The sequence below is a fragment of the Lithobates pipiens genome, unplaced genomic scaffold (genome assembly GCF_037356315.1).
Source record: "Lithobates pipiens isolate NorthernLeopardFrog02 unplaced genomic scaffold, aLitPip1_a1.2 Scaffold_25, whole genome shotgun sequence".
Lineage (NCBI taxonomy): Eukaryota > Metazoa > Chordata > Amphibia > Anura > Ranidae > Lithobates > Lithobates pipiens.
In genome coordinates, this window is record NW_027507787.1 from 200,101,331 (window position 1) to 200,117,536 (window position 16,206).

The 16,206-nt window shown below is 42.2% G+C and overlaps 1 protein-coding gene across 1 annotated transcript in view; it reads left to right on the forward strand.

Annotated features, from left to right (window-relative positions):
* RTKN2 (rhotekin 2) overlaps positions 1 to 16,206 on the forward strand; it is a 122,470-nt gene that overhangs the window by 101,651 nt on the left and 4,613 nt on the right. Inside the window, exons 9-11 of the mRNA XM_077453798.1 lie at positions 6,978 to 7,109; positions 8,125 to 8,294; positions 13,666 to 13,727. Coding sequence (XP_077309924.1) covers positions 6,978 to 7,109; positions 8,125 to 8,294; positions 13,666 to 13,727 — 364 coding nt within the window. The remainder of the gene's footprint in view (positions 1 to 6,977; positions 7,110 to 8,124; positions 8,295 to 13,665; positions 13,728 to 16,206) is intronic.

The window sequence follows — 16,206 nt, forward strand, 5'->3', positions numbered from 1 at the left end:
AGGGCCAGGTGATCTTTACATTTTGGGAAGTTATGTTGATGATGCTGGAGCGGCACCCTGTAGGCTTAAAGAGCTGTTTTTAAGTGCCAATTCTTCTGTAGTGCACAACTGCACATGCATAATTTGCGTTTAAATTGTTCTGAGGATTACTATGCAATGGGAATGTTTTCTCATTTTGAGAACTTTGCCATTTGATCCGACCTGAGCAAGAGGAGAAGCTAAGGAGAGCTGAAAGTGAATTAACCCTACAGAGGGAAAGGCATACCGAGACCTGTAACTTGCATAGGTCTCTAACAGGCTAAACACACTTGAGGTGGTGTACTTTTTTAATTTGACAATTGTGGAATTTCTCACTGGAACACTATATCGGAGACTGTCTGGACATGGATGCTATGTATATTGAGTGATGTTTGGATTGGGAGTTGATTGATTTGTCTATATATGTGGATTTTCCTCACTCCATTGGGTTACCTCTATGCATATGCATTATATGGCAGTATATTGATCCTGATAGTTTCATTATTTTCTGTTTATTTGCTCTTGCGTATTGGTTTTGGTCAGAGCGGCACACCACTTACATGCACTTTACAGGATGTTTGCGTTACATACCTGTAAGAATTTTCTTAATGGCAATTTAGATGTGTAATTACTCATAAAATGTGTCATTTTTATGACTGTGAATTCACCCCATAATGCTGTGGGAGATGCAACCGAAGATAATATGCTGCAGATATGATACATCTTCCCTGTTGATCATGTGCAAGACATTGATTACTCTATCAGCAAGAATTTGATCAAAGCAACAGCATATATCTGAACTTGTGACAGAAGATGTACAATCGTTACTGTTACATTTTGCGTGGCCAAGATAAGAAAATGGTGTTAAGCAACTGCCGTAAATGTTGTATTTATGTCCATTTGTCTTTTGGATTTTCTTGAAAAATTGCATGTATTACTCTAGACTGACATTCTTCAATTTTCTCAATGCAGAAAGTAATATTGTATAGTAACCTGCAGCTAACAGCCATAGACTGAATGAAACGAATACCGTAGCTTATTGCCATCCTTGCTTCTAACACCATTAAGACTAGGCTAATAATGGCAGTAAGCCAGAAGGGATTTATTTTTCTAAAGAGCTAAAACCTAAAGATGCCATTATATGGTTTAGCTAGTGAGTGTGTGTGTAAAATATATATATATGTATATGTATGTATGTATGTATATGTATATGTATATGTATATATATATATATATATATATATATATATATATATATATATATATATATATATATATATATATATGAGCTTTCTGCATTTTCATTATCTAATTATTAAACTACCAATTGGCTCCTGATTTTCCCATTACTAGGGTGTTTAAAACATGTAAGGGAAACCCTGAATCATCACTACTAGGAAAACACGAATGGTTCTTTAGTTATATACACAGAGCATAATAGGTTTGCTTGGCATAAAATGGCAACAGGATAATAATTCATCTTACACTCCCATATGTCCACTGTAGCTAATCGGGCATGACATGGTCATCTGTTAGATGAGCAGAGTAATTGTCTAATCTGTGTCACTGTAAATACGAATCCTGCCATAAAGAGTTGTTTCTAAGTATTGTTTATGTTTCAAACGTTGTCTGTTATTAGTGGATGTAGCCAGCTGCTTTACTGTGTTTTTTTTTTTTTTTTTTTTTTTTTTTGTCCCCCCCTTACACTGGTTAGTTTTATTGTAAGAATGGATATCCGTTCTAACAAACATTTTAAAGGGTTAGAGGTCAATTAAGATAAATACTGTATTCATTCATGTGGTCTATTAGGAGCAGGTAATTCACTAGACAAGGTGCTAAATGCTGCATGCATATTTAATGCATTTTACACCTTCTTTTACCTCAAACTGGACCCCCTGGCTGCAACAGGAAGTTAAACATTTAGCAAAGGTATTCCCACCACTGCAAAATGTGACCGTTCCAGCTCAGAGATGCTTTTTGTCAGGGAGCGGACACCCACTGGCTTCCTAACAACCAGTGATTCATCCCTGCCCTGCTCATTCAGCTGTCAGCCTAGGATTAAGAGCCTGGACAGTGTTGAGAAATGGCAGGTTGCACCGCCCCCCCCCCAAATAAAAGGGGGGGTTGACAAGAGTTTGCCCCCTCCTGAACTATACCAGGCTGTATGCTCACACCCTGGGGGGGAGTTCCTCACCAGTAGTCCCCTGCTAAAGCCTCTAAGGCAGGGGTGCCCAACCTTTTAAAGCGCAAGGGCCACTTAAGCGACTTGGTGACCAGTCACAGGCCACAATGAGGGGAGCGGGCGGATGACAGGTCCATGTCCACCCTGCATATGCAGAGCAGACATGGACATGGCTCGCTCTACTCTATGGGCCTTCTGATCTGATCTGCCATGATGGAATGGGATGGATTTCTCCCTTCTGTTTTTTTTTTTTAAGTGGACCGGAGGTAGGTGGGTGTATATGGCCACAAGTCTGTTTACATCTGTGGCTCAATAGAGGTGAATGGAGGGTCCAATTGGGTCGGACTGATCATGCCAAAGGGGCCTAATTCTGCTTTCACACTGCTGTGGTTTACCTGTACTGCAAGTGCAGTACAGTACACCTGTGGCTTTCCTGTAGGTTAGCTGCACTTGCCTAAGGCCCCTTTCGCATGGGACAGAGGCCCCTTTCATCACGGGATGGATCCGTGATGATCCACCTCATGAACATCCGCTTGCTCAGTAGGGATAGCTCCGTTTATCCCCGCTGAGCAGGCGGATGACAGATCTCCGCTCTCCCCTATGGGGGATCGGATGAACACAGACCGTCTGTCCGTGTTCATCCGATCCGCTCTGCAGACGGATAGAAAAATAGGATTTTCCTCCGTCTGCAGAATCAGACCATAGCAGAGACGGATCATATGGGGTGTCAGCGGATGTTCATCCGCTGACACCCGCTAACCCATAGGGATGCAGGTATGTCCGTATTTCATCCGATAATGGATTGATGTAATATGGACATACGGTCCGCACGTGTGAAAGGGGCCTTAGACTTCTATTATATCCTGCAGGTGTGATGCACTTTCTGAAAGCTCCCCACACCTGCAGATAATAGAAGTCTATGGCTCAGTGCAGGTAACCCACAGGTGTTCTGCGGATCAGTTTGAAAGCAGCCCAGTAACCACTGCAGAAGAGATATGCCATATATACACTTTGATTTTAGTAATGAACTTACCTTTAATAACAGTGTTCCATTCAGGTATCGCTGACTGTTGATGTCCCAGGCAGAGTGCATTTGTTATCACTCCACCTGTACCAGGAGGCGGCACTATACAGGAAGCATCAGTTTATGCAGCTCTGTAGCCACTTGCTTTCTCTACCGCCAGCTTCATTAACAACACTGATGCTCTGGGATGGCGGGTCAGCAACCCACAATCTGGACTTGCCAACCCACCATCAGAGAGCAGGAGATTGAGGGCCACATCAAAAGGGCTCCGCGGGCCACATGTGGCCCCCGGGCCACTGGTTGGGCACCCCTGCTCTAAGGCTTCCATCCCACCACCCTTGCCTGGTGGTTATGAGGGCTGTGGGCAGGGAGCCTATTGGAGTCTGGAAGGCCGCTTTAAGAATAAGGGGCATCCAGATACTGGCCCCTGCTATTTAAATTAGTAAGGGGTACTATGCACCCCATATTAAGAAAAAAATTGTACCCTAGAAATAAACACCAAAACATTAGAAAAGTCATTTTATTTAGATTTTCCCATGCGTTTGTCACCAAAAGTGTCAGAGCCTCAGTTGGTGGAGTATACCCAAGAATCTGCAGAAGGGGAAATACTTCTCACCAGTTACCTGGAAGGTGGTAACAGATGGCAGCCTTTCAAGTTGGGGAGCAGTCCTGGTAGAAAAGTCGGTCCAAGCGAAATGGTCCAGAACCAAAGGACTTTGCTTATCAACGTCTTAGAGATTCGAGTAGCGTACCTAGCCCTAAGGGCCTGGACATTCAGGTTGCTGAATCCCCCTGTCGGGATTCAATCTGACAATGCCACAGCAGTGGCTTATATCAATCACCAGGGGGCGCCAGATGTCAGGCTGCCCAGGGAGAGGTAAACCAGATCCTAACATGGGCAGAAAAGCATGTGCCGTGCATATCGCCAATCTTCATTCCAGGAGTAGAGAACTGGCAGGCAGGCTACTTAGTCGCCAGCAGTTGTTCCCGGGGGAATGATCCCTTCCCCCCGACATCTCCCTGGCTATATGCCAAAGATGGTGGATCCCGTACGTAGATCTGTTTGCATCCAGGTTCAACAACAAAGTCGACGACTTTGCTTCAAGAACCGGGAATCCACTCGCATGTGGAACAGATGCATTGGTGACCCCATGGGACCAGTTCTCGCTGATTTATGCATTCCCTCCTATTCTGCTGTTACCTCGACGTCTTCGCAGGATCCAGCGGGCAAGGTCGATAGTTCTTGTGGACCCAGCGTGGCCCAAAAGGTCTTGGTATGCAGAAATGGTAAAGATTTTGGTAGGGGCCCCATGGACCCTACCACCAGGTACAGACCTGCTATCGCACGGGCCAGTATCCCATCCTACTTTACAAATACTAAATTTAATGTTTTGGCTGTTGAAACCCACATTCTGAAGAATCGTGGGCTTTCAGGCTCAGTGATATCTACTTTATTAATGCAAGGAAGCCAGCTTCCAAAGTAATTTATTATAGAGTCTGGAAGGCATATGTTTCCTGGGGTTGCCATCCTAGAAAGAATGTCATAGGTAGAATCCTTGCCTTTCTGCAGATAGGGTATCGGAGTTGGCGGCTCTTTCTTGTAAAGAGCCATATTTAATCACAAGGATAGAGTAGTATTGTGTCCTCATCCTAGCTTTCTGCCAAAGGTGGTTTCAGGTGTTCAACTGTTTTACCTTAATTTTTTCCAGAACCCTGTTCTAAGGAAGAAGTCACTACATTCTTTGGATGTAGTGAGAGCAGTCAAAATCTATTTGAAGGCGACTGCTCAGGTTCGCAAAACAGATGCTTTGTTTGTGTTGCCTGAAGGTCCTAGGAATTCGGCAAGTAATTATTCAAGCTTATGGTTTGAAGAGGAAAGTTCCACCTTTTCAAATCAAAGCGCACTCCACCAGGGCTGTTAGTGCTTCATGGGCAGTGCATCACCAAGCCTCCATGGCTCAAATCTGTGGATATGGCCTTTGGGCCCAGTGTACTGCAGGCAGCAGTATAGGTCCTCAGGTCTGATTGCACCCTATTTATTTTTTTATTTTTGTGTTCCCTCCCCTCTGGTGGCATTTCTCTGGGACATCCCATACAGTAATTACTGTAGCTCTGTGTCCCGTGATATACGATAAAGAAAATTGGATTTTTATAACAGCTTACCTGTAAAATCCCTTTCTTGGAGTAGATCATGGGATACAGAGGTCCCTCCCCTCTTTGGTTACACGTGTATTGCTTTGCTGCAATACTGATGTACTCCCAGTAAGGGGAGGGGTTATATGGGGAATTGAACTTCCTGTCCAGGGTGTGCCATCACCTGAAGGTGCCATATAACCATACAGTACTATGGCTCGTGTGTCCTGTGATGTACTCAAAGAAAATAATTTTACAGGTAAGCTGTTTTTTTTTTTTACCTGCAAAAAGTGCATTTATTATATATTTAAAAAAAAAAATGTTGTCCTTCAAAGAATTCTGGTCTCTTAGTTCACATTTGACTAAATTTCTAACGCTCAACAATACCTATAACGTTTGTATGGCATTGGTATGGGCGTCAGACAGGCGTCAATGAGCTTTAGTATGGGCATTACAGGCATTTTGCAAGTATCAATGAAGAGTTAAAAATGCTTCCCAAACGCCCTATGGGCAGTTTCGAAGCATTTGACAAGCTTTAAAACTGTTCCACAAATGCCTATTCCCTTACAGTAAATGAACGAATCTTAACGCCCCGCAGCCGCTCCGCAACTGCCTGCCAGAGCATTTGCGAGGCGTTACCATAGACTTGAATGGGAGGTTTTGAAAGGCTTTGAATGCCTCCTGACTTGTCATTAGGCTTCAATTTTGAAGCAACGCTAATACTTGGTGTGAACAGCACTATGCGCTGTCTATTGTATCTTGTGCATAGGCGTTTTTGAGGGGCCTTTTTAACGACTCTCAAATGCCTGCTCTTAATGCCAGTGGGAGTGCTTCTACATGGTACATCTCTGGATATACATGTCTGTGGTGACAATGTGTGTTAAAAATGTCTATTTAAAGTCATTATTAGTTATTTATACTCCGTAACCGGTGGAAACCCATTCAGGCACAGGGAGAACATGCAAACTCCAGGCATGTACTGTCGTGTTTGGGATTTAAACCAATGACCCTGGTGCTGCTAGGGGGCAGTGCTAACCACTTGCGGCCTTATTGTGTCATAGCTTTAGGCCCATCAACCCTTCAAAATAATGGCAATCTGGTGGCAGCTTGGAGTTTAAAGGATTCATTCCAAATCCAGCTACGATCACTCTGTCAGTCTGCTGGCAGGTCCGAAAAGCCCTTCCTGCAGTTTAGACATGCTATGTCTGTGAATTTCCCATGTTTTTTTTGGGGTGGGGGTTCCTCTTGAGTAGATATTTCTTCATGATCATGTTGTTTTGTATCTCCTGTTCAGGTAGTGTGTTTTTTCACCTGTTTTTTTTTTTTTTTTTTTTTAGATTATCTGTCCCTTTTCTGTGATCTGGTTCTTTGTACTGCTTGTTCAAAGATGGTTAAAGGCGGGGTTCTACAGGGACTGGCCTAATGGTTTTGTTACTTTTGTGTTTTGTGTCCCAACCTCCTGTAGGCAGCAGTATTACCCAACTGTCTAAGCATTATTAAATTCTTGTGTCTCTCAAACTTCAAGAAAATAATTTTACAGTTAAGTGCAATGATTATTTTTTATATTGCGTTAATTTTGCCTAGGCTATGCTATTTCAATTTTCATTTTGATTGTTCCAGGAAATGGTTGGTGGTGTTCGCAGCTGCATCAAGCTATACTGTGTACTGAAAGGTGCTAATCTTCACTGCTACTATACTCCAGAAGAGATTGAGGCAAAAATTGAACCAACAATGACGATTCCTATTAACAAGGTATGCTATTTGATTTCCGCTCAATTTTTTTTCTTATTTAAAGTCTAAATTTGCGTAGATGAGTTTCCTGGGTTACTGGGCTGTTGGAATGCCTGGAAGCTATGTAAAGGATTTGTACGCTCGCACATCTAGGCACCTGCATACTTGTGGTCAGGCTTTGGATATTAATTTATTTTTATTTTTTGGATATTCTTAATAATTAAGTTCATAAGCTTTACAACAAGCTCTCCCTGACCACTATAGTTGCTGACACTGTGGATCACTTCATCCTTGAAGTTCAAAGCAGAGGCTTGCAAGTTCAAGTCTGTCTTAACAGCTCAGCTCACTCTGCTCTCCATTCTCATAACTCATAAATGTATTGTTGACACTGGGTGTGCACTGGGCTTAAAAAAAGATGTTCTTCAAGGTATGTGGGTTTTTTTTTTCCAGCCAATAAAAGCAACTGTTAACATGTGTCCAGGCCCATGAAGGATTTGCAGGCATATTGGAAAAAGGGCATTCACAGGTTAAAAATAAATAAATAAATCAAAGCACATTTAGGCAAGGAGTTGAAGATCAGAAGAAAATACTCAATGCACCTAAAGACATTTGCGTGTTAACGCATTCAATTGGCCAGGATAAATTAATATTCTGTCCAATGGCATCCATTAGCACTCAAACTCTTTAAATGTTCTAAAAACATGTGCGATACGTGGCTTTAGGTGCTTTTTTTATTTTTTTATTTATCATTTCTCCTGCCTGGAAGTTCTAGCATTCGGGGGAGAAAAGCAAATTCATTCTATGAATAAGCACAGGTATAATTTGGGCAGATCATTTTGGGGTCTAATTTCACCCAAGATTCACACCGTTGTCTACATAAATATATTAACAATGTGTGGATTTCAGGTAAAAGCATTGATACGTTGTCTCCAAAATGTTCTGTCCAAATAATGTTTGTTTTTAGAAGGTTCTAACATTCGTGTAAGTATTTTTATCTCCTGAAATATTTTATTTGAACAAAATGCCTGCATTTCAGGAAACCAGAATCCGAGCTGTAGAGAAAGATTCCAAGAAAAGGTCAAACAGTTTTACTATAATCAACATTGTATCTTGCGAAGCAATAACTAAAATCTTTTCAGCTGATAGCCGAGAAGACCTTCAGAAATGGATGGAAGCTTTCTGGCAGCATTTTTACAACCTGAGTAAGTGAATCTATCTGCTAATCTTTGTTCGTTTATTCCAGTTCCTCATATAAGAACGCTTGGGGGCCTAATTATAAATGTTTTCAGCCATGATTCAAACTTTTGTCAAATTGAATCCAAAATCCTGTGTAAAACCTTTATAAATAGACCTTAAGACCTTGTACCTTGTTGTCCCTCAGCATTTCTGATTAAGAACGGTCTGTGTTGCCTTTAAGTAAGGTTGGTGGTCACTGAGTGGGGAGTGGTGTAATTATGTTGCCACACACTGTATTGAGCTGAGCTGGGAGGTCTCCGAATTCAGGTCTTACCTCTCCTTTTGCTATGTGTTGATTGACAGGCCAGGGGTCTCCTGGTCTGCCACGCCTGCATGTACACAATTGGCAGGCTATGGTAATGATTACCAAGGGGAAGATGCAGCCTAATGGTGTGCAACAATGTAGGCTAAATCAGAGGCTTATGAATGGCAAACTTTTTATTTCTCCCAAACTGATATGCCAACAATCCTGCTCACTTAAGTGTCCTTATGTACTCGAATTACCAGTGCAAGTTGGAAATTGTCTCAAAGAGCAGTGATAAACAGGATGCATCATTGCTGCTCCTGAAATTCCTCTTACAATGCTCAGGCCTAGAAGATGGTTTCTGTATGCAGCTATAATGTCATGGACTATAAAACCTGAGTGCATCCAAGATGGCTTCCTTTGCTCCTAAGCGCTTTGAGTCCCCAGGGAGAAATATGCTATAGATCAGAGATATGCAATTAGCAGACCTCCAGCTGTTGCAAAACTACAAGTCCCATCATGCCTCTGCCTCTGGGTGTCATGTTTGTGGCTGGCTGAGTCTTGCTATGCCTCATGGGACTTGTAGTTCTACAACAGCTGGAGGTCCTCTAATTGCATATCCCTGATATAGAAATCCAAATTTTTTTAAAAAGTTTAAAAATGCGAGTTTTGCCGCAAAACTGGTTTCTAGATATTATATGGCTCTAGACCCTGGTAACTCTAGAGTGGTTGAGAGATCTAAGGCCTGTTGGTCTGCCATTGCACCAGGGTTGTCAGATGAGCAGTAGTGAAGTACTTTCCACGTATTTACCCACACTAATTGCGTCTACGGATAGGATGATTCAATTGCGTTATTTATACCAGACATATTATACCCCTGTACGTCTATTTCGTATGCACAAGAAGGACTATTTCATATGCACAGAGGGTGTGGGAGTGTTCCAAGGTGAGGCCTCTATGGTCTTAGGTAACAGGACTCATGGCCAACACCTTAAGCTTACATATATATTATATAAACCCCACTTTTAGGGGTTATTAAAGTGATACTAAATGTGCATTTAAAAAAAATAACAAACATGTCATACTTGCCTCCACTGTGCAGCTCCTTTTGCACAGAGTGACCCCGAACCTGCTCTTCTGGGGTCCTTCGGCTCTCTCGGCTCCTCCCCACTTCTGACAACCCCCTGGGAGAAGCGCTCCCGGGGGGAGGGGGCTACCTTTCAGGCACGTTCCCTAGGATGCTGAATGCAGGACTCTGCCCCGGCGCCCGCATCATTGAATTTGATTGACAGCAGCGGGAGACAGTGACTGCGATATCAGTCTATCCAATCAAGAGCCGAGAACCCCCCGGGGAGAGAGAGTGTGTCCTCGTGGGACATGTTGGAGGGTTCAGGTAAGTAAAACAGAGGGGGGGGGGGCATCACTGACAGGTGTTTTTTCCCCTTAATGCATCGGATGCATCAAGGTGAAAAAACACGAACGTTTACAACACCTTTAAGCAGGAGGAGTTGGAAGAGGCCACAAAATTGTTTCTCAGACTCCTCTTCTTCTATGTCCGTAAACTTATTGCCAGGAGATAGTTTCCGCAGAAATCTAACTTTGGGGATGTGGAAAAGATTAGTTAATGAGGATGCTCCCCTAAAAAAAAAAAAAAAAGCTTAGGAAGGTGTGGTTCCGTTGGCTTGATTCTACTGAAACTTTGGAGGATGTATCTGTGGACTGAGTGAATATTGGGAGGAGATGTGGAGGGATTATAAAGTCATAGCTGGATAGTTCCAGTGGGGGTCTTGCACGCCTTAAAAGGGCCTGTATGTTATTTTTCAGTTTTTTTTTCTGTTTCCTTTTTGTTCTATTATGTTTTTCTATGCTGAATAAAAAGTTTTTTTAGTGTACTATAGGAAGTATTTGAGAAAACTTGGCTGTGTGCCTGCACAGATTTTTTTAGGTATTGTAAATGCTAAATCTTTGCAAAGCAAAGATTTCTGGGTATGTTTTCTACTGTATGAAATTTTCAGAATAATCCTGGGCACTTAAGCCCTCCTCCCTTAAATTTCAGAAAGTTTTACTCTTAACAGACTTCTGCGCCAGAAGTTTGTACTCAACATAAGAGACTTAATTTTGTTGCTTTTATTTCCGTGTAACGTGGCCATTCACTGTGTTTATGGAGTTGTGTTTGAGTGATTGTTGGCTTTCACACTGAAGCCCTGCTCTTAAGACCTTCTATAAAACCTAGTTTGTGAAATTCGTGTTAAAGACTTAAGAAGGAAGCAGTTATATACTTTTCCTGTATGACTGCCCTTCTTTTAAACGTGAAAGAAAAAATATGCCCAGTTTATGAGTAACATTTGTATTTACTTTTTTTTTTCTAATCTAAACACCTGGACTTTCTCAGGAACATTTCTGCTCTATTGGACAGGAAAGATGGCTCCACTATTAACTTTTTCAGCCAAGATAAAACAGTTTGTAATTGATTGACTCATTTAAAATGGGGCCCCTTGTCGTGTGACATAGCAAAGCTGATAAACTTTGCATAGGGAGGAAAATTCTTTCATTACTAAATGAGGTGAAAAATTATACACATTAAGTTATTTGTGGATTACTGGGATGCATCAAAATAATTATAAATATTTTGATTTGAGCCACCCTACGGCCTTGTCTACTCAGGCGGCTTATGGCAGTAAAAAAGGTCCCTGAGCCCGTGTGTGTGTGTGTGTGTGTGTGTGTGTGTGTGTGTGTGTGTGTGTGTGCGCTTTGTTTTTTTCTTCTCTTCCTAGGGCTCAATGAAATTAATGTGGCCACACTGCAACCGCATGAAATGCACATGGTTGTAGTAAGGGGACATGGCCTTTTAAGGGTTAAAACATGCATCCAGGAGGTGACATATCATCCTTAAACTGGTTATCAAATGCCTCTGAAAAGCTTTCTCGCGCAAATTGCCTTTCATAGGGGCAGTGAACAATGCTACAAGTGTAAACTAGGTCCAAATGTCCTTTCAGTTGTCCTGACAATGTAATTTTCACTTCTTGCTATAGAAAATATATGACACTTACAGCGGAACTCGACCCAAAATGGGAAGCTCTGCTGCCACATTTAGCGCCTTTTTGGAGGGAGGGTGGGTAACTGGATTTGATGTGGCAAACTCAGCTGGAAGTTCGACCCTCTCCTTTAACCCCCCAACTCCCCTCCCCCACAGCTGTCCCAAGTACAGAGCACAGCATGCTTTGTGCATGTGCAGTAGGGAACCGACTGTGAAGCTGCAAGGTGGGGTCTGGATACCTTTTTGTTTTATAAGCTATCAGAATTTCAGTCCCTTCAGTCCTCTGCCTCTTCTGCTGGTGGGGGTGCTGAGGATGAGCTGAATTAAAAACTGTTGGCGTGCTGGGCAGAGTATAGGGGCCGGAGCAGTGCTGAGACAGAATGCAGAGACCTAACTGATGGGAGCAAAGGGATTACCCTGCTCACACCCAAAAATTATTAAAGAGAATCCCCCCCCCCTTACCTTTTTCCCTGTTATCCATAAAAAACTTGCCCACATATCCAGCAGCGTTCTATAATGATCCACGACCCTGAATCTCTCATTAGGAGCCAGCTGAGTCTTTTACTTTGACATGCATTCGCTTTGGCACATCCCCAGGGAAAATTGAAGAAACCATCAAATCTCTGATCACACACCACAGGGCTTGCCTGGAGTCCAGTGCGGGATAATATTCCGGAGCTTGGTTCTGCTAATTCACCTGGCATGGGCAGGCTAGCGCAGGTACCCAGGACGCCTGCGTTGTCCCACCCTAATTATTTTAAAGTTCTTCGTTTAGGTATGCTCAGACAATGTGTTGGCTCTCTCTCTATTTTCAGTGTATACAAAATCATCTGTAAAGGCAGCATTTTTTATTTTATTTTTAGCTATATACAGTATGTGTCTGTTAGAATCTTGCTTGTGGCACAGCAATCAACGTGTATTTTGTAGGTGCAATAACGCCTGGGTTTTGTTTAACCATGCCCATTAAGCCCTTCCCACTGTAAACAGTTTGGCTAGTCAGGTTGAGGACCCATGGGCTACACCCACCCACTGTATAGTGGTGAGGTATGCCGCCTTCCATTCTGGACACAGTAGACTGCTTTTTCTTCTGACAGATCTTAGTCCGCCCCATCATTACACAGTGAATTGCTGGAGCCTTAGTTTAGATTTACAGGTTAAGTTCACTTTTTTTTTTTTATATATATAAAAAAAAAAAAAAATACTGAGTGCACATTTTTGCAGATAAAAATATGCATTTATTTTATTTTCTAAGGAGCCTGCAGAGCATTGCACTGACTATCAGCAGATCGCAGGTGCAGTGCCAGGCTTCTACGGACTTTCAGTATTGCTGTCTGCCCGTATCTTTCATACAGGCAAACTGTTACAGAATGGCAGAAAGAGCTTTGAACTACGAGAGCGCTCACCAACTTGACTCGGAATTTGGCCTTTGTTAATGTGAAACATGAATGGTTGCAACACTAAGGCCGCGTACACACGGGCGGATTGTCTGCCCAACTAAGTTCGGCAGACAATCCGATAGACAGTCCATTCAAAATTAGCATGAACGGACTTGACCACACACGATGAGCAGACAGTCCGCTGAAAGCGTGCGTGATGACGTGTACAGCACGTACGACGGGACTAGAAAAACGACGTCCTATACACTGCAATGCAACCTTCGGCCGTGTAAACCCTTTCTGAGCATGCGCCATACTTAGTCCGTCCAACTTGCCTACACACGAGCGGACTGTCCGCTGAAACCAAGTTTGGACGAACAAAACCAAGTTTGAACGGACTGTCTTACGGAAATTCCGTAAGACTTTGTTCGTCAGACTGTCCGCTGAAGCCCACACACGAGCGGATTGTCCGCTGAAACACTGTTCAGCGGACTAAGTTGGGCAGACAGTCCGCCCGTGTGTACGCGGCCTAAGCCTATTGCAGTCTGGGTTTTTCATATGGGAGTAATTTTTTTGACAACATTTCTTTGTGCTGCATTTCTGTGTTGCCTTTTTCTGTTTAAGTGTTTCTAACGTGGGTTTGGTGTTCCCTTAAAACTTGTTTTTCCTGGTTGCTTTTGCTAGCTGCTCAGATCTCACCACAGCCAGCAGCTATGAACTCTCTGTAATCCAATGGCATTCCAAAAGTTGGTTCCCTCAACATGTTTTTGTAATCTTGCTGCAGAGGGATGTGGGAATGGGAGTCTGAGTAAGTGTGCTCACCCATATTGTGATGGAATCTCATAGCATACTTGGTGGCTCTGGGTTTCTGGATTGCAAGTCTCCCAGAAGTAGAATTGTGCACAGACAGCTGATGATGGTGGCCAGAATTTATAAGACCTCCACTGCCCACAGTGCATGATCTGTGACTGAGCCTGTGCATACTGGATATGGAAACTTGTTTGACCTTAGGACCTCTCAAAATGAAAGCTTATGCAGTCTGGACCCAGAAAACACATTGGGTCACTTTCTATCTCTAGCACACCTACATTTTTTATTTTATTCTTTTTGATCCTCTGGAAGCTATGTCACACTTCAAAATGTAATTTGCTCCAGTTCTGTTGTTGCAGCTGGTGCTGAGCCACAGAGCAGAAATTATCTTCAGAAAATACAACGGATTGGTTCTTTGGCAAGTACTATTATTCGCCTCCAGATTTTTTTTATTACAAAGGAGTACCATGATTGCTACAGTGACATAGTAAAGCAGGGTGAATAAGGAAATGGCACCCAATTTCCAGAGTGTTACTATATACCAGAGATATGCAATTAGCGGACCTCCAGCTGTTGCAAAACTACAACTCCCATAATGCATCTGCCTCTGGGTGTCATGCTTGTGGCTGTCAGTCTTGCTATGCCTCATGTAGTTGTAGTTCGGCAACAGCTGGAGGTCCACTAATTGCATATCCCTGCTATATACCATGGCAACCTAACAACTGCCATTTTTCCAGACCATTATTGGCAATTTAGTGCTGGAATATGTAATGAACCTTACTGAAATTTTAAAGGCCATCTTTATCTAGGCAGACCTTTACTTTTCAAAATACAGTAATAGCTCCCTTCCGGTCATGCTGGTCCAATGGCATCATGACCTCAAACAAGTGTGTAGAGCAGGAGTTCTGAATGTTTTTTGATCTGCATGCTTCTTCCAGGACTGTCTCAAAGTATCAGTCAGAAACAGACAGAGATAGTACTTTTTGATGAAGTTCAGCATGGCAACTCTTCTATATTTGTCGCTGTACATATTTCAGTAAACTGAAAAAGAAACGCAGAGGCTGCTATCATAAGCCACTTTTTGAAATGCTTTTGTTGACTGTTGCAAAGTCCAACATAAGTGGTTAATGGGGGTTATATGTGTACCAAAACACCCTGAAGAAGTCCTGGCAACACTGACCCTCTGGCTTCAGTACTTTCAGTCATTGATCTGAAACAAGTTTTCAAATTTATTTCCAATATTCTATATATTCTTGTTCTGGGTAAGTGACTCAGAATAAAGCCACTGGGGCTAGCTTGACAGCCAGGGAACTAGCATATGCAGGAATGTCACTCATCAGGCTGCTCTCAGGAAATGTTTGCTTTAAGTGCTTTTTTACAGTATATCCAGAAAGAAAGCTGTGCCTGGTTACTTTGATGAGGAATTTTTTGCTTCTATTGTCGCTAAGAATTGTTGTACATTTTCCACGTGATTGCCATTGGGGGAATATGTACTGCTGCCAAGTAATTACTTTGCTATACTTTGTACATGTACTAGGAAGTCTAGTCCAGCAACAGATCATTTTCTATTTCTTTTTCAATTTCATGTTTTGCCATCTTTGCACATATTGCACCATAACAAACTGTAGCTAAACAAAAAAAAAATCCTTGGTTAAGTTATGTTTCTCTACAGCTGCAGACCATGGAACGATAAAATAGGTCTAACTGTTTTGATATGCCAGTGTTTTTTTTTTCGTTTCTGCCTTTGTTTAATATTCATTCAATGGTGGTAACACAAGATAAGGAAATAATACATTTGTGTTAATGACCTGTTATAGGCAGCTGTCAGCACCATATGAATTGGATTGGAACAGCTGTTAGACAAGTTCCTGACATTCCACAACAGCTGCCTGCAGATCACATAAATCATGAAAACAAATACATATTTAAAATTGAATAATGTTGTAAAGCCCTGTAGTTTGTTTATAGCACAGCATTCTAATCATATGATTTACACATTGCGTAGCAGAATATTTTCAATGGAATAATGTCTAAAGTTCACAATTATATAAAGCTAGCATTTTTTTTTTTTTTTTTTTTTTTAAGTAATCCAAAGCCAAAACTGTTTTTACTGGGGAATGGTTAAGACCCATCAAGGTTTATTTTTCTTTTTGCCAGTTCTATTCCGTTGGGGATATTTCACTTCCCTGAAGCCGGCCATACATGCATAGAAATTTGCCTGTGGGAAACTGTGTGTACACAGTCTGTGCCACTGTCTATAGCGGTAGCATTGATCAATGTATTTTGAAGATGGGGTAGTTTCCCCACTAAGTACAAAGGCTCAGCAGGAGATCAGATTTTTTATTTTTTTTCATTCAGCCTACTGGTGGGGGAAAAAAAAGAAATTTATGAGCCTTTCTATTTTTCAACAAATAG